General features: G+C 31.3%; 1 protein-coding gene across 1 annotated transcript; it reads left to right on the top strand.

Moving 5' to 3' along the window:
- The first annotated feature begins 1486 nt into the window (after positions 1–1486).
- LOC148616877 (large ribosomal subunit protein mL66-like) lies at positions 1487–16970 on the top strand. The gene is made up of 5 exons (XM_088584029.1): positions 1487–1666; positions 5264–5295; positions 5961–6074; positions 15138–15261; positions 16853–16970. The coding sequence occupies exons 1-5, from the start codon at positions 1513–1515 to the stop codon at positions 16945–16947; spliced, it is 519 nt and encodes a 172-aa protein (XP_088440155.1). The 5' UTR covers positions 1487–1512; the 3' UTR covers positions 16948–16970.
- Positions 16971–24155: the final 7185 nt, after the last annotated feature.

Raw genomic sequence — 24155 nt, forward strand, 5'->3', positions numbered from 1 at the left:
TATAAATACAAAAATGCAATAGGCGAAAAAGAAGGTTCTGGTTTGAATATTACATAAAAAGATCCAGGACACAAAATTTGACTATATAGTCCCTTTTTCCCCTAACGATTCAAATGGATATAGAAATTTATCATTATTTACCTTGGAGGGGGGACTGGTCATTTTGAAATCATATAAAATTTTCTTGACCCCCCATGATATTTCCTTATCCCCCTTAAAAAACATTTTTTTTAAATGTGATACCCCCTCTATTAAACATACGTATGGAATTTTCATGTAACAACTCCTACATTATGCCAGAGCTTGCCGAAACTACGCAGAGTTTGTATCGCGCTAGAATTCCAACAAATAAACTTCTGGAACAGGGTTGTGTTGCTACAAGATTGAAGTCATCCCTATAGAAATTTTATGTTATGGTCGTCATCATGAAATCATGGATCGCTATGGTGTATCCATTTGCGCCATGAAAACTGAATTGTTCAACGTGTCATGGTTTTCCTTTCCTCTTTCGTCAACCCCGGACTTGACTTATTAGGAGCAACTCGGAGGGTTTATCTAGAAAAGCAGAGGACGCTTATCCTACTGGCGCACCTGGTCCATGCTCCAAGTTTATAGTGGAGTCATAGTTGCTCATTTGCTTTTGTTAATTTGTATATTTGATTTTAACAAATTTCATGTTCTTTGTACGTCTGTTTTCCATGTCTGGCCTTTGTCCCTGGATAACATTCTTCTTATTACCGTTATAACCGTAGTTCCCTTCACTACTCTTTGAAGCAAAAGCAGTCGAGATGTTAAAGAATTCTTACAATAAAAAAATCAAGTCTTCAATTCCAAAACTTGATACTTTGGAAAAGTCTTATCAAAATCAAGCAGAATCAGACACAGCTCTTGAGATTCAAGATATTGGTAAGGAAATTGAATCGTCAGCAGATAAGTCGGACCAATTTGATGTAATAACTGTAAATGTTTTAGGTCATGATGGTTATGTTGACGTGTGGACTTGATTTTACCAGAGATCATGCATGTGACAATGAAATAAAATGTTTAATGGTGGTAAAATATGTTTTAATTTGACTGGTGTAATGCTCTGTTTAACTAAAAATTTGGATCCCCCTTGAAATCCATGTGCAAAAAAATGACCCCCCTCTTTGAAGTTAAACTGAACCCCCTTTTCCACTTACAGAAAAAAATGACCCCCTGGATACATGTACTTGCTTTGTTTAAATTTCAAACAAATGTCTACGGTTTGAATATTATTTGTAAATTATTATATAAAGGATGCCGAATCTAGAGGTTTAACCTTAAAAAAAAAAGCTGTTATGCACGTGGCTAATTACAATATTCGTTATGTTTCGGCTAAATTTACATCCAATGAAATGAACATCTCGTTAGCGAGAACACAGCGTTACTTAATATATTTATCAGGCACTTTTAAAGAACCCAAAGCTTTTCCGAGAGGAAATAATCGCCATTTTCTTGCGGGATATTTCTCTGTTTCCATTCCCTTTCCCTATGATATCCCCTGCCAAAACCATACTATCAAAACACTCTGAAGTCATGAATGTCATTCAACAAATTTACAATATTTCAAGACCTATTCAACGAGTTTTTAGTATTGATCTAAAAAGAAGCTTCTCTACAACACATGCTGTGCAAAAAAGACAAAGTAAGCTTTCAGGGAAATGAACGAAAAATATGTTCTAATGAGAAGAGAAGGACTACGTTTACATAGTATACTACTCATCCTTGTTAGTTATATGTAATATGAGACAGGTGAAACATAGAACACTTGGAATAAGCATAAGTTCATTCTCAATATGTCTCCCATCTGCTTTGTCTGATTGAATCCATCTTACATCTCTCACGTTTTGTTTTGACCTCATAAAATTAAGGAAGCTGGTGTATATGCATGTGCAAGAAACCCTCTTTTGACTGTCTTGCAGAAATTTTTCTGGACCATACAATGAATGTACTTGTACATTTGTATATCTAGTCTGAGATTGCTTTGATGTGGAACAGCTGCTGGGGCAGTGGGACATCAGAGTTCATCTCATAAAAACACTAGATTTTGCTTGAAAGTTTTATTTCTGTAAATTCGAAGAAATAGTTATTTGATGTTTCTTTTACAATGGACAATGCTAGTGACATGCTTTTACTATATATGAAATTTTCACACGGCTTTGTAAACTGTATTACAAAATTTCATTATATTTGATTCCATGATCTTGAACTACATAAGTTCAAGGTCACAATATTTCATTAATTCTTTTAAAATTTCTATTCTTAAAAACAAGAATAGTTGCAGAAAAACATATATGAATATTGTTTACAGTTACAGTATAAACTTTCAATAAATACTCGGCTTTTCAAGAGCCAAGAAAAGGATACATTTTAGTCTTGAACCGTGCATTTAAATTGGTGTACAAAATCCCATATTTTTGATATGTGACAAGCTCTGACATCACATGGCCCTAACTTGTTTGGTAAATCAGTCATTGAATGTCAGAGCAATCACAAAATATTGTTTATCAGGATCTCTTTTTTCATTTTATCATTTTGAACTTCTCCTTTCTGGATCATAATATTGATACTGCTTCTCTCATGGACCTTCTTATAGGAAATAAAATTGTGTTTCCCGATCCATGTTTCCCAGATTGCAAAAAGTGCATGCTCCTTCTCTTCAAATTCAAAGAGAAACATTTAGGAAATTTAAAATAAATGTAAGTGAAACTCAAAGTTACCCTACACTGTAGATTTGAATTGATGTACGAATGCTTAATAGGTTGTAGTTTTCATCATAAGACTCTTCTGGCTATGACATCTCCATCTCTTTCATCTTATCCTCCATTTTTTGTTGCCATGCATCTTTTGGTCGTCCATGTTTTTTTTTCCCAGTGACACTCTAGCCATATTGTTTAGCTCTCTTCTTTAGACATGCCCTATCCACTTCCACTTTCTGGTTTTTATTTTCTTTCTGATGTCTCTTTGAGAAGTCATTACATATACATGTAAGTCTTTGTTGGAGATCTTGCTTGGCCTGTATACCAGTTAACATTCTTAGGCATATCACTTTCATGACTTCTACAGTTCTACTCTAGGGGAAAAAGAAAGATAAGGAACAACTTTCATAATTCAATGATTCATTTTTCATATTAAAAAATTCAAAGGTACATTTACATGTGTATGCTCTAAATGATTTACATGCATTTAACACTAGTGTTAAACAATTAACAATTATTTGTTAGTCAGGGTTCGACACCAACAGAGGTCCAGTAGTCCTATGCCTACCTAATTTGAGAGATGACTACCTTGAAATTTTAATTGGTAGTCCTTTGGGCTATTTAAATTTATTCTTAAAATTTTATTAGTCTAAAGGACAGGACCACAAAATTATTTTGAGGACTACCTAATAAATCTATCAAATAGTCCTGTAGGATACCAAATAAGAGAAGTTATTGTCAAACTCTGTTAGTTTAAATTAATTTTGATTATTTGTACATGTAACAGTGCTTGCCTTTAGCCACCAGCCCGACGTCCAGGGCTAGTAAAAATTGGTTCGGGCTAGTGAAATGATGTGTACATTTCTTGTTTTGGGCTGGTTGAATCCTATATAGTCCTCTATTATTCAGGCTAGTCATTTATAATTTTTAAGGATAGGACAGATGTAATGCTGAATTATAACAAAAAATCTATTGAAATTCAGACATCCTTTCACACATTCATTGACCAATGTTAATTTTTATAGTCATCATTTGCCCCTTAATTGCAGTGACTTTATAAGTCACTATGAAACACTTCCAGTTAAAGTATATCATCAAATTATGTCTTATCATACATGTACATCTATAATTTCATTTATGTACTTGTATATCATTACCAAGTATAGTTTGTTTCAATAAAGTATCTGGACAGTCGAGTATCATTCTTGAAGACTGCCTTCTTATCCTTATAAATAGCAAAAATTAACTAGTAAGCACACGATTTAGTTGCAAAACAGTTGTGTGCATCACATCAAATTACATAACATGTTTATAAGGCCAACACAGATGTTACATACATGTATGGGTGCTATAATGAAAATGTGTAATATTTGGTATACATGTACTATTGGTGTACACATGAAGAAAATAAGGGGGAGGATGATACTAACTTAAGTGTCCTTGACAACAGTAAGTGTGTAAATTTGCATATATATGGAGGAGCTAAAGGAAAAAATGCATATATATGGAGGGGCTAAAGAAGAATAGGCATATATATGGAGGAGCTAAAGGAGAATAGGCATATATATGGAGGAGCTAAAGGAGAAGAGGCATATATATGGAGGGGCTAAAGGAGAATAGGCATATATATGGAGGAGCTACAGGAGAATAGGCATATATATGGAGGAGCTAAAGGAGAAGAGGCATATATATGGAGGAGCTAAAGAAGAAGAGGCATATATATGGAGGAGCTAAAGGAGAAGAGGCATATATATGGAGGAGCTAAAGGAGAAGAGGCATATATATGGAGGAGCTACAGGAGAAGAGGCATATATATGGAGGAGGTAAAGAAGAAGAGGCATATATATGGAGGAGCTAAAGAAGAAGAGGCATATATATGGAGGAGCTAAAGGAGAAGAGGCATATATATGGAGGAGCTACAGGAGAAGAGGCATATATATGGAGGAGTTAAAGAAGAAGAGGCATATATATGGAGAAGCTAAAGAAGAAGAGGCATATATATGGAGAAGCTAAAGGAGAAAAGATCTCATAGACTTTTGACTGAACTCTTGAATTTAATAATAAAGATTCTAGTATTTTATAATTAGTGATATTCATGTAAATGCTTTCACTAATTTTTTTCATTGTTTGTCTCATTTATATGAAGAAACTTACACTTTCATAAAACATGGTTTAAGTTTAAATATTGTATGACTTCATTTAGTTTAAGACTCTTTGCAGTTACATTTGTACTTTCACTTTTTGTTATACAAGTATCTTCAATATGTCAAAAATGTTGAGAGGTTACTAGTACATGACAGTGTGTCTTTGACTCTGCAAACAAAATTCCTGTTATTAGAAAAGGTCTTCACATGTACAAATTACGCATGAATATGTTGTCTGAATTTCCTGTGTCTCGGCAACCCTCCTCCTTTTTATTTTATTTTGAAATGTTGGGTTGGAGGGTTGTGAAGTCAGAAGAAATTAAGACTTACATACATCAAAATGTTGTGGTGACAGATAGCTCAGACATTTTACTAAATATATATTTTTGTTATTTTCAGTACAAGAAAAAACAGAGGGAGAAACAACTATAGTAAGTTGCCAAAAAATTCATAAGTAAGAATCATGCAAATTCTGTAATATGTGATACACCTAAAAAAAAAAGATTTCACATTTTTATTTTTGTTAATAACTTGTTTTGTGGATCTACATGATGAAATGTATTATCTTTCATTCTAATCTGTCTGCCCTTAGGAGATAACCCACATTGAACATTCATTTGATTGTATTGTATTTTAGTGTCATTTATAGAGTTATCTCCCTTAGGTTTAAATTCAACAATACACATGTAGGCTTTCCTGAATTTTGAATCATGTTTTGCATGATTCTTACTTGGAGTGCTACATATAATTCCAATCAAAATCAATTCAGTTTTTTTCATGGCCCACCACCCTTTAAAGTACATTTGAACCTTTGAGTTACATGGCAGATGTGTAGATAAAATAGCTAAGCATAAAATAATCCATTGAGAACAGACAGAAATTTTGGATCCATAAATTCCTAAAGGTGTTATCTTTTGATTGACCTAAGGAAGGCCTACTTTAGTGAATTCCAGTTTAATCTGTAATAAACCTAACTTTCCAAGCATAATATATCATTACTACATTATCATTTGGATACAGGGATGGTGAGATCTTTGGAACTCTCTGTTACATGTTGACTAATACAAACTAGAATGTTTTATCCCTACACTTACAGGTTGAAGGTGTGACAACACCTACAGACTATAGCAAGCTGCTGAAACTCAGTGGAAACAAAAATGCCTGTTCCCTATGTAAATTGGAGAATAGTGGTGTCAAAGTGAAATACACAGTAGGTTTGATAAATTTGGAATTATACAATGTGTCATGTACATAATAAATTATGAACTTTGACTTCTAGGTCAAATGAATTATTTTGCATGACAAATTAATGTTTGAGCTGTAACTTTTTTTCTGTTAGTGTAGGCTTGCAATATTTGGCATGAAGGTAGATAAACTCCGGACAAGGTGTTTTGTACCATGGTTGGTAACATTTGACCTTGAACTTTGACCTGAAGGTCAAATGAATGATTTTTTTGCATAACTGTTTTGTGTCTGGGCCGTAATGAGTTATCTGTGATAAACGGAATGTGTATGCTTGGCTGTTGTACTGGATTTTTACCACAACAGGGCCTATAGAGATGGATTCCATCTCAATGATATCTAGTAAGAAATATTTCAGAAGAGTGGGTGGAGTTGACCTTCCATTTTGCATATGAGATGTTGTTATAAGTGCATTCTGTATGTGACTTTCGGGCAAATTCAACATTTTGTTTAACTACATTCTCTCTGTGCCAACAAAGTAGTAAAAGCCTAGTACAAATGTATATGTATCACTATCATCTGTCCTTTCTCAAAACCTTTGTGAACATTTTTCATGGTCAAAGTCACAAAAATATTTATTTTTTATTACCATGGAATGCCATGCTTCTCATTTTATCTTGCTCTGCTGCATCCCTTTCTCAGTTAATCAGTTAAATAATAAAAAGTTAAAATTTGAAATATAGTAAATTACAGTCATCAGAATTGTGTACATATATTTGGAAAACTGAGTAGGTTTTCTTGACTTTACATGGCCAGAAAGTATGGCAAGCCAAAGTGGACAAAAATCAATATTTTGTAATATTAGAAAATATTTTTTTAATATTACAAAATCATTTTTTAAATATTAGAAAATATTTTTAATATTAGAAATTAATTTTGTAATACATTGTATTACAAATTCCAGATTTAGTAATATTACAAAATATCACACATTTAGTAATATTAGAAAATGAATTTGTAAATATTAGAAAATGAATTTGTAAATATTAGAAAATGAATTTGTAATATAAATAAATCGCTTTGCAATATTGCAAAATCAGTCACATTTTTTTATATTTCAAAATGATTTTCTAATATTAAAAATTGTAATTGAATACAACAAATCCATTTTCTAATATTAAAAAATAAATTTCTAATATTAAAAAAAAAAAAAATTTCTAATATTAAAAAATAAATTTCTAATATTAAAAAATCATTTTTTTAATTTGTAATATTAGAAAATAAATTTGTGATATTAAAAAATCATTTTTTAGTATTAGAAATTAATTTAGTAATATTAAAAAATCATTTTCTAATATTACAATTTCATGATTTAGTGATATTACAAAATATCACACATTTAGTAATATTACAAATTGAATTTGTAATATTAGAAAATGATTTTGTAATATTAAAAAATCACTTTGCAATATTGTAAAACCAGTCACATTTTTTAATATTACAAAATGATTTTTTGATATTAAAAATATCGTAATTGAATACCACAAATCCATTTTCTAATATCAGGAATTCAATTTCTAATATTAAAAAAAATATTTTATAATAGAAATTCAACTGATTTTTTAATATCAAAAAATGATTTTGTAATATTAAGAAAAGGGTTTTGTAATGTTAGAAATCAAATTCGTAATATTAAAAAATTACTTTTTCATATTGGAAAACACTCATTTTTGTCCACTGGCTTGCCATAAGAAAGTTCATTTTTTTAGTTGACAAGCATATTATACTGTAAATGTGAAAATTTAGTGGTTTTATTTTCATGATTTGCTTGGCTACAGTTGTAAGTTTCATTGCCAGATTTGAACAAGGAAAATTTATAAAACTTAACTATAATTTAAGTGCATGAATCGCTATGACATTGTACCATAAAAGTTGGACTGTTAGTCCTGCTTAAGGTGAAATGTGTAGGACTTCTCATTATAGGAACTGGAGCTTTGTTTAGCTTGAAAAGATAAATATATGTGTAATAGAAAACTTTATATTTAAATGATTCTAATATCTAAGTTATCATTTACGGTAATTAAAATTTAAAGCAACTCCTTGTAAAAATTGTATATTTTGCTGTTGTTATCAAATGTTTAAAACCCATATAAATGGAAACTTTCAATTGATCACATCAGTGATGGATCCAGAGGGAGGGTTTTGAATATTGGACCCCCCCTTTTGCTGCAGAATTTTGTTAAAACCTTGGAACACCCTCTTCAGTTTATAAACTTCTGGATTGGAAACCCCTTTACATAAACTTCTGGGTAGGAAACCCCTTTATATAGACTTCTGGGTAGGAAATCCCTTTATATAGACTTCTAGACGGGAAACCCTTTTGTATTAACTTCTTAATTGGGAACCATTTTATACAAACTTTTTGATTAAAAACCCCATTCTATTTTTTTCTTGATTGGAAACTCCATTATATAAACTTCTGGATTGTACCCCTTTTATGTAAACTTCTGGATTGTAAACCCCTTTTATATCAACTTCTGGATGATAAACCCTTTTTTATAAATTTCTGGATTGGAAACCCCTTTCTGTAAATTTCTGGATTGGAACCCCCTTTATACAAACTTTTGGATTTGCCCCTGGAATGATTCTTACAATACAGCCATGAAAAGGTGAATTACAACTCCTTTATACCACTTTTGAAAGACCAAAAATTATGCATCTTGCTTTATAGCTTCTACAGTATCTTGAAAACTTTTATGGATAGAAAGAAACTTTCTTTGATGATTTAAATGTTTGCAATGGTAAAAGGTGTAGTACAACTCCTTATAATCTTGAGTTATTGCCCTTGAAATATCAAAATAATGATCCTAGTGGTTTTTATCTTTAAACATGTACATATTGAAAATAATCACAAAATGAAAGAAACTTTTACTTGATGATGGACTTAGTAAGTAACAAATATGAATATTTTTTTTGTTCATCTGTATCAAATAAAATGGTCTGTTACAGTGAGATTCCTATATTTTGGGGGAAAATGATTCAGGTTCTTTAGAGTCTTTTGTTTATTATACCCCACGCAACAAAGTTGCGAAGGGTATAATGTTTTAACCCGTCCGTCAGTCTGTCCGTCTGTCCATCTTCAGTTTTCCGGACTTTTTTTCTAAATGCTATATAAGTTCACCATGATAAGTTACTGGTTAAGTTTAACTTTCGTTCTGCTCCGATGATTTTTACAGAAATTACAGTCCTTGAACTTAACAAAACTCACAGAAATAACAGTTTTCCTGACTTTTTTCTAATTGTTTACAGATATTGATGTGATTTTTGATATATAAGTTCACCATGATAAGTTATAGGTCAAATTTAAGAAGTTTCATTCCACTCTGATGTTTTTTACCGAAATTACTGGCCTTGTACTTAACAAAATTCACAGTAAAAAGCGTTTTCCTGGACTTTTTTTCTAAATGCTTGCAGATATTGACATGAATTTTAGTATTTTAGTATTTGAATTCACCATTGATGAGTTACAGGACAAGGCTGTAGTTGATTCTGCTCTAATGTTTTTTACCAAAATTACGGGCCTTGAACTAAATTCACAGAAATAACCGTTTTTCTGACTTTTTTTTTCTAAACGCTTGCAGATTATGACATTTTTTTTGGTATTTAAATTCACCATGATAAGTTATAGGTCAAGTGTATGTTTTGTTTCGCTACAATGATATTTACTTTGGAATAACTAAAACTCAAAGAAATCACAGTCTGGAGTTTTAAACTATCATTCTGAGTAACAGAAGTTAGTTAGAAGATAAGTGTGTAAAGCCTAAAAAAAACACTCTTATTCCTTTTTTTATCGGGGTCCTTCTACATGTATTTCTTTTACGAAAAAATTTACTTTAGTATCCAACATGGGGACGCGTTGGGTATGTAAGCATGCTCACTAAGGTTCTTTGATTTTGTTCAGTTGCAAATTTTAAAGTTCTTTTTCCATGAACTTCCATCCTGATAAGAAACATATGCTGTGTTAAACATTGATTTAATCAAAATTAAATTTAAGAGCTGTATCAAGCTTGAATATTTTTTTATAATTACTCAAACTGTTCACAGTTTGACTTTGTGGACTTATCAAGCTTATTTTATTTTGAAAGTCAAGTCTATTTTACATACATGTAAGATTCTTAACTCATATTCATGTAGGTGTTGAATATCTTTGTTTTGACTAAGAACATGTAAGTCACAATTGTGACATTTTAATGCCCTTATAAAGTGATATTTCAATTTGCAAAGTGTTGACAGTGAACATACAATATTGTACTAGTTAAAGTTTGTGTATGTGATTAGTATTTAAAGAATAATACATGGCCTTTTTGATATTGCCCTTGTTATCAGCCTGAGATCTTGAAATTGGCCCAAGGAACAATATCATTTGAGGGCTGATAACAAGGGTAATATTAAAAAGGCAGCATATTAATTAATCGATCACATTTTTTATACCAGTAATGAAGTATTTACCAATTTTTTTAAAATGACTAGCGGATAAATTGTGTGGTCTATTCTGTAAATTCTTTATGTTTTTGTGACATTTGACTTTTATCTGTGTTTATAGCAGAATGGCTGTCCTTTATGATGGCAGATGATTGCCATCGTTCTTACTGCCTATTATTTTTATTCTGTGCTACTGCCGAGACACTAAAAAGTAATAGGATAGATAATATACTAATATGCTTGTATAAAATTTTATCTGAAGTTTTCCCGGAGTGTGTTTCCCTTGCCTTGTTAGTATAAGATAAATAATATATGTATAAAGTCTCGCCAGTAGTTTCCCCTGAGTTACATGTGGTTGCCTTTTTAGTGTAAAGTAAAAAAATGAGTGTCAATGACATCCTACATATGAAGATTATCTGTCAAATAATGAATGGCTCAAAATCTATCAGAAGTGATATTTTAGGAAGTGATTTAAGCAGTTACCACTAGGATGTGTTTGTTTGAATGGTTAAAACAGAAGCGCATGATCTAGCATATTCCCTATGGTCAAGATATCAGCGATATAACATTCTAATATGGCATGCTTCAAAGCTCTTTAGACCACAGCCATAGTAAGAAAGTGATAAGCATGTGACCAACATTTTGTGCAACACAGGCTGTGTCTATTCAAAAATATGAAGAAACTAGTCATATTAGAATTGTAATAAATCCCCAAAACTCTGACATAAATGATGTAATGGTAAAACAATGATAAAATGGAGTTACCCTGATTTATTTCTTAAACATAATGGTGCATTATCAATAAAGTCAAATGTTATTTGAGCAAAAATAGCTCCGTCCTTGAAATTCTATTATATGCACTTATAAAGTCTCATCAGAAGTTTCCCCTGAGAAAGTTGCCTTGTTAGTAAATGTTAAATATTATATGCATTAAAAAAGTCTAAATTTAGTGACTGTGGTCATTTCTAGCATTTTCAAAAAACAAGGAATACAAAAGAATTTTTAAGAACCAATTTTCAAAGTAAAAGTGGAATAATGCTTTAGTCCTTATGGTGTGTCATTCCACAATTTGCATTTTGATTAGCTGTTCCATAATATTTTTGTAAAGGCTCATTCCAAGTTTATTCACAGTTCACTTAAGGCACATTTCAGCTGCATGTACATGCAGTCTTATCATGTCCTTAAATGTTACAAGATGATGAAAAGTTCAACACATTTTTAACACTGTAAAGTGATATTTGAAGGTGTCATATTCAATGGGAAATGTAGTAGGATGTCTTTGCTAATTAGAAAATGCCATTCTGCATGCTTCCCACTTGTTGTTCTTTTAGGTGTAAAAATTGTGAATACTATATTTGGAACAATAACTTCTCTGTCAGCGAAGTATCCTGGCGTTATAATAAGGTCTAATGAAGATAATGTTGAAAGCAGATCCAATTTTTAGATCTATTGCCTTCACTTCGCGTCCGTTGTCGTTGTCGCCATCGTTAACATTTTTTCAAAACTCTTTTCCTCTGACACCACTTGACCATCTGTATCAAAAACACGGCCGTTACCATAAATAGAACATAGGGGTCAGACAGTAGTTTTTTGCATATATCTCCAAAACCGTTAAGTTTATCCAAATTTTCTTGGGTAAAAGTGTTTATCATATTGAGATCTACCTGTGGTCAAATTTTCGTGTTAATCTGATAAGCTATGTTAGAGTTATTATCCTTTTTCAATGATTTTTTGCTGTTTTCAATGTTATTTCTTTAGAAAATCTTTTCCTCTGACACTACTTGACTAGCTGGAACCAAACTTAGTATGAATATTTCTTGGGGTATCCTGCAATGTTGGGATTTTTGATTTGTCAAAAAACATGGCCATCATTACTAAAAATAGAACATAGGGGTCAGACAGTAGTTTTTTGCATTTATCTCCAAAACCGTTTGGTTTATCCAAATTCTTTCAATTGCTGATTATGATCCTCATTATAAGGCCTAGCAAAGTCTCCAAGGGATCAAAGTTTTCAGATGACTCCATGTAAGAGTTATTGCCCTTGAAAGGTGATAAAAGATGTTTTTTTTTAGTTGTCAGCCAATAACTTAAAAATTGATAGATAGAAAGAAACTTTCAGTTGTACAACCAAACTCTTCTTAAGTCCAAATTGTTGAACAACTCCTTGTTAAATTTATTGCCCTGGAAAAGTCAAATTAAACCAGGTGAGTGATTCAGACTCCTGGGAGCCTCTTGTTTGAAAATTTGGTTAGCTTAGTGCTAAATTTGGGCACAAATTAGCAAATATTGGTAATAGGCAGGAATCCCCTCTTTTAAAATTCCCTGGATAAGGCCAAAAATACAAAATATCCTAGATTCTCATTCCAACCCTTCCCTGAAAATTTGAATTATGATTTCTTCCTATTTAGGTCAATTTCTTTCAAATTGGCTGCATTTTCATTAAAATTAATAAAAAAATAAAATAAAAATCACCCACCTGCCTGTAATTTTGAAAAATGTTGGATGAGAATCTAAGATTTTTTTGATGATGGCATAAGGTATAGATTTCTGTACTAGAAATGACTCAGTTTTGCTAATAATTCATAAGTGCATACAATGATGATGTTCAAGAGAAACAGTGTTTCTTTCCTTTATAAAATATAGACTTCCTTAGATAGCAAACAGGACAATTGAGGTGGTGATTTGTACTTTCTGTTGGACTTAAATTCGAATACCTTTTTAGCTCACCTGTGTGAGCTATTGCCTTCACTTTGTTGAAAATTGTTATTTCTGTGAATTTTGCTAAGTTCAAGGCCCGTAATTTCGGTAAAAATCATCAGGTCTCACTAACCACTTCCGGGTCAAATGGCCACCCCCCTATGTAGTACCAAAAACACACTGAACCTAGACATATGCATTGTAAGTGCATTATTTGTGTGTATTATGATTAAAAGTAGTCAAAATAAAGCTGAGAATGTGTACTTTAAAATCATATATGTAATTAACTACAAAAGTGTATGAATATTGTTTACATGTGTGTAAGTAATTTGCCTCCATGCTGTCAGTTAGCAGACAGGTAAAAATGTGGATTTTCAGTATTACTTATTCAAGTAAATTTTGTGAAGAAGTTCTACTATGATTGTACCATTAGCATAATGATTTTGGAAGCCTTACTTTCCAAGCTTCGCAACGGTATGCAGCTTTAAGATGTCATTTGTCCTGGGAATTCACAGTGAGACTTTGAAAATTACTTTTTTAACATGTAAAGTAATGGAAACGTTAGAAGTGGTTAGTGAGACCATAAATTAAATTATGGCATATTTCAGAGAAATGCATAATTTGAGGAAAATTGCCTTTCGTGGTCATTATTTCCATTTTCCCATAAAATCAGTATAATGATATTGGTAATCTGGCTATATTTTAAGAGGTGCATTGTGCAAGGTATTTTAAAAAACAACATAGCAACAAGATTTTTATCAGTAACAGTGACTCATAACTTGACGTCATCCATGAAATACACAACATCACTGCTTGGGATATTCAAAGTACTCAAATAGTCACACAGCACAGACTAAGAATCACACAGTAATGAAATAGGTATGATATAAATTGTTGAAATCTGTTCTTTTTTCATAATGATAAATGATATTTACTATTACAACTTCTTGAATTATCATAGGTATCAATTTGGTGTGACAAGTTAGTTAAAATTGTAATTTTTTAGTAATTTAGGGAAAATATCACTGAGGGGCATGATATAAAAATGACCATTTCTTTGTAGTCCTATGTCTGATTTTGATAGTTTTGGTCTTATTAGACTCACAATACCACAAGCTTTCATAAAATGTAAAAAAAGAAAAACATAAAAACTCATAAAATGTTTTTAAGGTCTCACTAACCACTTCCGGGTCAAATGGCCACCCCCCTATGTAGTACCAAAAACACACTGAACCTAGACATATGCATTGTAAGTGCATTATTTGTGTGTATTATGATTAAAAGTAGTCAAAATAAAGCTGAGAATGTGTACTTTAAAATCATATATGTAATTAACTACAAAAGTGTATGAATATTGTTTACATGTGTGTGAGTAATTTGCCTCCATGCTGTCAGTTAGCAGACAGGTAAAAATGTGGATTTTCAGTATTATTTATTCAAGTAAATTTTGTGAAGAAGTTCTACTATGATCGTACCATTAGCATAATGATTTTGGAAGCCTTATTTTCCAAGCTTCGCAACGGTATGCAGCTTTAAGATGTCATTTGTCCTGGGAAGTCACAGTGAGACTTTGAAAATTACTTTTTTAACATGTAAAGTAATGGAAACGTTAGAAGTGGTTAGTGAGACCTCAGAGTGGAATGAAAGTTTAAATTGACCTGTAACTTATCATGGTGAACTTATATACTAAAAATCATATCAATATCTGCAAGCGTTTAAAAAAAGTCCAGAAAACTGAAAATGGACTGACCGACGGAATGAAGGATGGGTCAAAAACATTATACCCTTTGCAACTTCATTGGGTGGGATATAATTAGTCATAGTAAATTTAAGTCATATATCATGCTTTATAGTCAATGTAACTGTCTTACATTTCACCTATAACATTCAACCTATGACCTTTTCATTTCAGGATGTGTTGATTGTAAAGCAGTTTTTAACCCCAGAAGGTTACCAGCTACCTAGATCTATTACTGGCTTGTGTTATGAGCAGCACAGAGAGATGAAAAAATTGATAGATCATGCCTCAAGAGCAGGTAAAGATGGAAATAGGGGTGGCCTGGGTACTCCCCCCCCATTACGAAATCATTTTTTTTTTTTTTTTAATTTTAAAATTGGGGTTAAATATAACGATAATAGGTATGATGTATAGGTCAAAGAGACAACAACTCCACTGGGATGAAAATGTCAGCACAAGGCTATTGGTTTTCAATGAATGATGAGGAAACCTTACATCATAGGACCAACTGTAGCTGGCCCTTAAACATCATTATACACAGGTACATCAAAAGATTTGCCCCTATGTACTCAAGTAACATGAATATAAACTGAAGTTGAAAACAAGACATACAGAGACCAGAAATTTCTGACTTGGGAAAGGCGCAAAAAATGTTGTGGGGTTAAAGTACTTTGGCGTGATCACAACCCTCCCCTTTAAAATCTGGTCACTGCGGAAAAATTATTACACGATTAAACACACCTAAAAATCAGTTCAAAAAGGTCAGAGTCCCTTGTTACAACGGAAATAAAGGAACTGAATATAAATTACATAAATGTACAAAAAAGGACTACTAGCAATTAACTGACATGCTAGTTCCAGACCATTTTTAACCTACAAAAAGTTATGTCTCCATTATATGTAAAATCAATTCCAATTCTTCCCATATGGGGTTAAGAATCACAGTACAATAAGGATACAACCCATGTCATACAAAAAATTGCTTTTAAATATAGTGTTTTAATTTCTATGTAAAGACCCTACGACCAAATCAATGTTGATACCAAAAAATGCTGTCCTTAATGATTTGGCAACAATATCATAACTATATCCCTTACAAATTAGCCTATTCAACTGTTTGGGTGAGTGTTGAGCTTTCTGTGCTTTGTGTAGAATTTTACCATAAAACAAAGGGTGAGAGATACCGGCACCTATTAATCTTTACAGTACATCTGTATTTGAGAGTGAGGTCCTTGTATCGGTTAAAAAATTGTGTGAATGTCTTTACAAGCTTGTGATTTCAAAAACTTGATGTAATAATTTCTCGATTACATAAGATTCCTTTTGTTAAAATCCAAAATATTGTAACAAATACAAGCAAATCAAACCAGTTGTGATATGTAAACACCATATGATGGTGACAAGGGAAAGTCATTATCTAAAAATGGATAGTTAAAACATTTGAAAACACTCTGAAAGTAACATTATGAGACTCAATATTTGGTATTGTCTTATTAACATAAAAACATCTTATCCCTTCAACATCATGTGTGTGCTGTAATTATCGTGGTGTGCAAATATCACACAAGTATTGTAGTGGACTTTAAAGATAAGCAGAAATCAGTACATGTACCTGCTTTTTGACACTTAACACTATGATAAGCTGATGATAAACCTGCTTTAAAACAGTTATGATATAGAAGCTTCACAAGAATCTAACATATAATTCATGCAAGTTTCATACAAAATTCAAGTAAAGACTTGATTGAAATGAACTTGGCATGATTTACATAAATTTAATTTCCTCAAATATGTGAAATAATTGATGTATAGATTGGCTTTTATGTACAACATTTCATACAACCACTTATTTACACATAATTGTTATTTTATCTTTTCTTATTCTTAAGGTTTACTAAATGAATTTCCACATATTCGCAAACCAGACTGGAAATGGAAGAAGTATAATGTGTATTTTGAACCAGAGGACAAATATTTCATTTAATAAATAATGTTTTTTATATTAAATGTTGTTAAATCATTAACATGAACTAAGTTTCCATGTACAAATCTGAAAACATTAAAGCACTGGTTTTATTACAAATATACTTAGAAAAATACAAGTTTAAATTCTGTGTATTTTGCACCTTCCAAAATATGAGTTGTATTTTCAGAAATATGTCCTTAAATGAGCTTTGTTTACAGTTTTTCTGGTTACAAAATTAATATTATATCATCCATGTTTAGAAAGACGGCAGCAACTCGATCATTGAGGGGAAAACGAACACAATCATTTCTTTTGTCTATTTGAATAGCAAAACAGGTTCCAGAGAATTTTAGTCGTTCAACTGAGCAATTCTCTGTTGTTGTGTTGTACTTTTATTACAAGTAAGCACAAAACAAAACAGACTTCATCATCAAAATTTTTGAATGAACTTACATCTAAAATTGAACATAGAATGTGAAAAAAACAAACAAAAAAAAAACTATTCATCAATGTTGCCACGTTTGATTCCCATTGGTTCAGAATTAGTATTTATGTCCCATACACTTTAGATGGCAAGTCATTTGCTACACAGCCCAATTGGTAGAGTTACTACCCTTGAAAGTAAAAAATTTAACCAGGGTGAGGAATTGTATTATCAACAACCCAACAAGTTTCAATGTATTTGTCTCTCTTGTTAGAGAAATCGATCTGTCAGAAGCTTGTAAATCTCCTTGTAGCAATTGGTTACAATTGGTTCAATATCAGCATAAATATAGGTCCTACAGTGTTTCCAATTAGATTTCTGTGGCAATTTCAAGTTGTCTCAGCCACCAACTGCGAACTCACAAAAACCAATTCGTGAACATTCAACAAATTGTACTAAAATATTCTTTGAAGAAAATATTTACAATAATTATATTTATGTGTTGCGAATAATGGCCCGTAATAGCAAAAATAAAACTGCTGCAAAAATTTCATGGTTTACATTACACAGGACACCCCCTGTAATTTTCTGGACCTGCTAGAGATGGAATTATCACAGGATGAATTGATTCAGATATTCAAATCATGACTACAAAGTAAGGCAAATAGTATTTTATTCATGAATTAATCCAATAACAAAGTAAAACACCATTCAACATTGATGAGATTGCATTTAAAACACAAACAGTAACAGAAATCTCCAATGCCAAGCTCATATAACCTCCGCCATACTATTTAAGAACATCCAACTTTATCTATATGTATCTTCCTTCCAATTAAAGAGATGGCAGAGGTTACAATTTATACAGTTAATGACTATAAGACTGGCAGAGTAGATCAGTTGCAGTATGGATATTTGTAAAATATACGTCTGTTTAGTTTAGAACAACCTGTATTTGTTAAAACCTTTTACACCTTCAAAATATAAAAAAAACAAAATGAAATGACCTTGAATACAGATTAATCAGCAACTTGAACATTTTCAGCTACAGTTGAACCAATCTGATAAATATCAGCTGTAATAATAAGCTACACTGTCGAACTCTCTCTAGCATAAGGCTGTGGAGTTTATCATAACAGCTGATTTTAATCACATTGCAGTCATACTCACTACTGTTGAGGACAATATGACATCATAATGCCTGTAGTAGGGACAATAAAGTCAGTTATGAAGACACATTGTCTTACTTGACCTTTAAAATATCATAATGTACTCAATACATTTCAATATTTTTCAGGACCATCATTCTATAAATATTGGCATTTGGTAATCCCTCTTTATTCCTATGAATTTTACAATATTATTTGTAACAGCGAGAAACATAGTTAACTTCAACTGATTGAATAACCATAATCTGATGAACTGTCTTAGGTAGTAAATAGGACAATTAAGGAGATTTTATCTTTCTATCTGACAGATTTCCTAGTCCACTGTCCATTAACCAGGTAAAGTTCGTTAGGTAATAGTCATTCAATCAAAGGATGAACAACTCTATTCCATGATTTTTACTTTATTACTTGTTGTAATTTACACAAGTAAACAGTACTTTAAGAGATTACCAAATGAGGTTTCTGGATAAAAACCAACTGATAGTAAATATAGTTAGTTTTCTTATCTTTTAATAGTACACATACATCTGTTTATAATATGTTGGAAAAATATAATAAATACAAAAATAAATTCTGCCTTAACTAAAATAGAAATTGTTAAATATTAGTAATCCTACTGCTTACTATTATTTCAAATCACATTCAGCTGCAAAATTATTTTTAAAAATGCACACATTTAATTTACAATAAATTTCTTTCAGCAGATATCCCCTTTTAAATTTCTTTCATCACATGTTCAATAGTGTACATGATGGAACCCAAATTAAAAACCATTTCCCAGTTCAGAAAATTTCCACTCAATTCCCATAAAATAGGATGCTGCAGAAAAAAATTGTCATTTATGGACCAGAAAATAACTCTGAAGCATTAAAGCAAAGGGTAAAACACGCACTATTATACAGTATGAACATGAAGAGAAATTAAAAAAATTGTTTCATTTGAAAAATAACCCAAGACCAATAAAATCACAAATCTTTCTACAAAATATGGAGCTAAAAGATTATCCAAATCAGTGAAAAAAAAATCATCAGGGGTTCAAGTTTTCAGAGTGGTCTACAGTCTGGAAACTTTCAATTCGATAGAAATTTTTTAAAAATGCAGACATGCCATACCTTCCATTGGTACTGCAAGCTTCCTTCATTTGGCAGACCACAGAACCATCTTAAAGTAGACAGACCTCAACTAAAAATGTCCAAAATAAAGTTTGGACCCCTGATCATCCATTAATCCACACCTAAATCATATGAAGTTCATGGAAGACAATATAGTAACACTGTATTGCACATGGCTATGGAGAAATGGTTGAATACAGGGGGTTTTGTTTTATAGAATGACATAAATGCTGAAAAAAAATAAAACAAGAAATCTGTCAGCCAATGCCCAGTAGTGATATTCTTAACAACTTGACTTGTAAGTAAATGGTCTAACTATGAACAGCCATTAAACAGAAGCTGTTGTTGCCACCCCTCAAAATAAAATCCTTTTTGACACACCCATATAAAGTTAAAGCCAAAATATCAAATGGCTGTGACAAGTTGTTGCAGTGAAAACATTTATGAAAAGGGTATAACAGATGAACAGACAATAAACTTAGGTGTTGGAATATTCACATAATACAAATACAGTTGAAATCTCTAAATGTTGTTACAGCGCAACTTTAAACTAAGCAATCAATAAATGATTCATGTGAGAAAAAAAAAAACAATATATACCATGATCCTGAAACACACAGAACATATTTAAAACTAAATACAATGATTAATAAGATATTAAAGCTTTCAATTGTATAAATTATAATTATTACTAGTTGTCATAATCACAAAAAGTTGTAATCCAAGGAATTAGTAATGACTGTGTATGCTTATTTTCCTGGATAAGGATATCAATCCGATATCACCACATATTCACAGCTAACATCCACTCAAAATAGTATAAAGAAATTTATCTGCAGCAATTTATTTTTGGGTTTTACTTTTGGTCTGGAAATTGGCCAAAAAAAAACATCTCGTGCAAAAATAAATCAGTTTATAGTATATTTTATAAAGCAGTCACATCTTGTCTGACTTTAATGTCAACCTGTATGTCTTTTTGTAAATATGATAACAGAACTTGTAGGTGGAATATATAAAAATTACATTGAAAATATCATACATTATATTTATTCAAACAACTTTTGTTCCAAGCTCTTCAAAGTGATGCTTCAACAAGGAGATGTTTACATATGTCAAGCTTTTAATATATTTATGGTAAACATTTCAGCTGTGAACAAACCAGCTCCCTTGCAATCAAACTACTAGTTAAAATGTCTTAAAGCTGGAAACAGCCATTTCAAAAATTTCAGATACACTTAATAACATGAATATCTCATTATTTCTCTTATTGAATATATCCTTTTGTTCATGCACACATTGTTTACAATTTGGTACTACAACATTGTGTTTAATACTTGCTAATTAATCAATTTCTAAATGACGGCAAGGGAATGTTCAACTCAGCGTTGAAACTTTATACCATTAACACAGTAAAAACACAAAGAAAGATTTCCTTATATACACAAGCAAATTTTTTTTAAAGTGTATTGTATCCTTTCCACTAGATTTCTAACATAAAAGTACTTTTTATAAAAATAAAAATTTTGAGTATCTCATTCAATGTTCTATATATCTACTTATGTGAATACCTACTGGATACAGGCTGTTGTAAAATTTTGGCAAAGCATGTGTGAAAGTACAATGTATTCACCATATAACACATCTATTTCAATTATCTCTGTAAAACTATGCCAAGCTTCATTCAAATAATAACATATACGATGAAAAATCTATTTATGAGATTCAATTTAGTTCTAGCCCTATCCTTGAAAACTGATACTTTAGGGCAAAAATACTGCTTACTACATGTACAATATTTCTAATATTTCTCATACATGTAAGCCACGATAAAACTGATATTAAATGTAGAAACTCAAGAAATTGTTTTTTTTTCTGGAATAAGTTGATAATCATATCACAAATCACAAAGAATAGTATGGTTGCCATGACAACACAATAACATATATACATCTTCTATGAAATAATGGTTTTTATTTACTAAATGGCACATTTGATAAATTTAGTATAATATCACTGCTTTAGTATCAATCACACATATGAAGCAATAATGCCAACTGAAATTAATTTCTTAGTTTTCCAGGCCTTCCCTCATCTTCATTCCCTCTTTTCACATACCAGGGCCAAAGGACATAATTTAGCCATTACGCAAAAGTAATCTCCCTTGTGGGTAGGAATTTTAACATAGGGTCAGTGGGGGGATTTTATTAAATTGTGTTTTCTTCAAAACATGTGCCAAAATCTCAAGAGAAAAAAATAGGACATGAAGGATACATATCACATTCAGCTAAAAATCAACCTCTGGTGTAAAAATTTGGTCAGGAATTAATTTAGAAAAAAATACAAACTCGATTTTCACTAGTGTGGCTCTATGGAGGTACCTACCCAAATGGTGGACAAAGGGAGATAACTGTAATTTGCAAATCCAGAATTACCCACATCTATTGCAATATCAATACAATAAAAACAAAAAGGACTTCTCAATTTTTCCCTGGCTTTGAACAAGCATCCTCACTTCTTTATACGGGCAATAAAATGGTAAAAAAAAATCATCCTTTGAATGACCTTACTTATAACAAAATATAAACATTGTTATGATCTATTATCTATAAAAAATCAAATTTCTTTACATGCTTACAATCTATGTGCCACTAACCAAAAATCCAAAATTCAATTTTGTTAGGCCTTGCAGGAATTTAAAGGTTTTTAAAGGTTATAATGATTCAAAAAGCTTCAAATTGTTTTTGACACACAGACTTTGCTAATTCTTTTTTAAGTTTCACTGATCTTAAAATCAAAAACATTATTCACACTTTCCCAAAATATAACTCAGAGAGACATTCAATCAGAATGAAACATAATATCTATGATTTATATAAAAAAAAAATAATTCAATAAGAGAACTATATCCCTGATTTGATCAAATTGTATGTACTTCAGTGTATTTTTTCAATCCATCTTGATGGCCCATGATTTTTTCTGAGTAACAAGCAGTGTCTGAGGAATAAGTTTTGAATCATTGTAGCACTGGACAAAAAATAAATGCATCCTTTTAAAATTTGTTATACATGCTCTGACACTTCACATCAACTAACATAAATGCCATAGAAACAATAATGATACTAAAATCTGAACATAAAGATATCATAATGCGATGATTTAAAGCAAATATTTATACAGATTCTAATTACCAAAATTAATAATGGCCAAAACCTAAAGAATAAAGCATTAACAGTAAAAAATTAATAAAGGATCATAATTATGCTTTAAAGAAAACAAAATTTGATGAGAATTTCCAAAGTTGTTGTTGAATTGTTCTACAGCTTATTTTTGTCATATACAAAAACACATGTAGCATTACTGTATATTAAAAAGCCACAGTATTCACAAGTTCATAAGATCAGGATACACATGTAGTATATGGCTATCACATATGTAACTTCTCCCATTCTATATGGTTATCACATATGTAACTTCTCCCATTCTATATGGTTATCACATATATAACTTCTCCCATTCTATGCCAGTAATTAAAGATGAAATTGCTTTTTAATACCCAAGTGGTGATAAATTTCTGCAATAAATTTCCAAGCATTTTACACTCTTCAATTTCTCTACATATTTTATAGAAGTAACAGACTCTCATACTTGATTAAAACAACTCCCCCACTCTCTATGGCGAAATTTAGAATTTAACATGCTTCTAAATATTCACATGCTGTAAATCACAGCTTTGCCATCTTGATTGGAGAGTGTTTATGACAAGGGAAAAAGTCATACCTATCTCTGATTTTAAGTTTCTTTACAAATCTTTCCAAAACAAATATGTATAATATAAGTATGTACAATTCTCATCACATTTTGTTTCCCGTGGAATTTTACGATGAGACGACCAGAAAAATAAATATATTTATCAACATCACAATCCCTCTAACAAACTCATACACATGTAACAAGTATTTTATACCCAAAAGAAAGACTTCAGAGAAAATACCATGGAAATATTTTTAATGCCATGATCATTAATCTCTTAACAAAACTGAATGCTTTCACAAAAATGTAAAATTGATCTCAAGTCAAGCTTAAAAAGTGGGTATAAGTACTCTTCATCAATAACATTCTATTTTAACTTCAGCTTTTTTTGCAAAATCAAATTCTGAATTTGAAATGTCAATAATAACACACAAAGAAAACAACTGTAGAATGATTTGTGCCTTTTGGAATGTTTCTTCTACCGTGAGACAAAGTCACCAATGACGTCAATGAAAAATGTTCAGAATACCACGATTCTTTTAACAGTGTCCAGAAGACCTAATGAAGGAGGACAACAAAAATTGTCAAGGCCAAAATTTAGAAATTATCTGTTTTCACCACCAACCATTACCTGGAAGAACACAAGTTCATGTAAAGGTATGAATTTTCACTGTGTACTTATTTTTGCTAAGGAAAGCATGAAAAACTGTACTCAAGAAATTTATCTTTAATATTATATCATGCATACATTTTTTGAAACTGCAAAAAAAT

Source organism: Perna viridis, chromosome 5, assembly GCF_037379345.1.
Source record: "Perna viridis isolate PV_CMFRI_1.1 ecotype Kerala chromosome 5, ASM3737934v1, whole genome shotgun sequence".
In the NCBI taxonomy this organism is placed as follows: domain Eukaryota; kingdom Metazoa; phylum Mollusca; class Bivalvia; order Mytilida; family Mytilidae; genus Perna; species Perna viridis.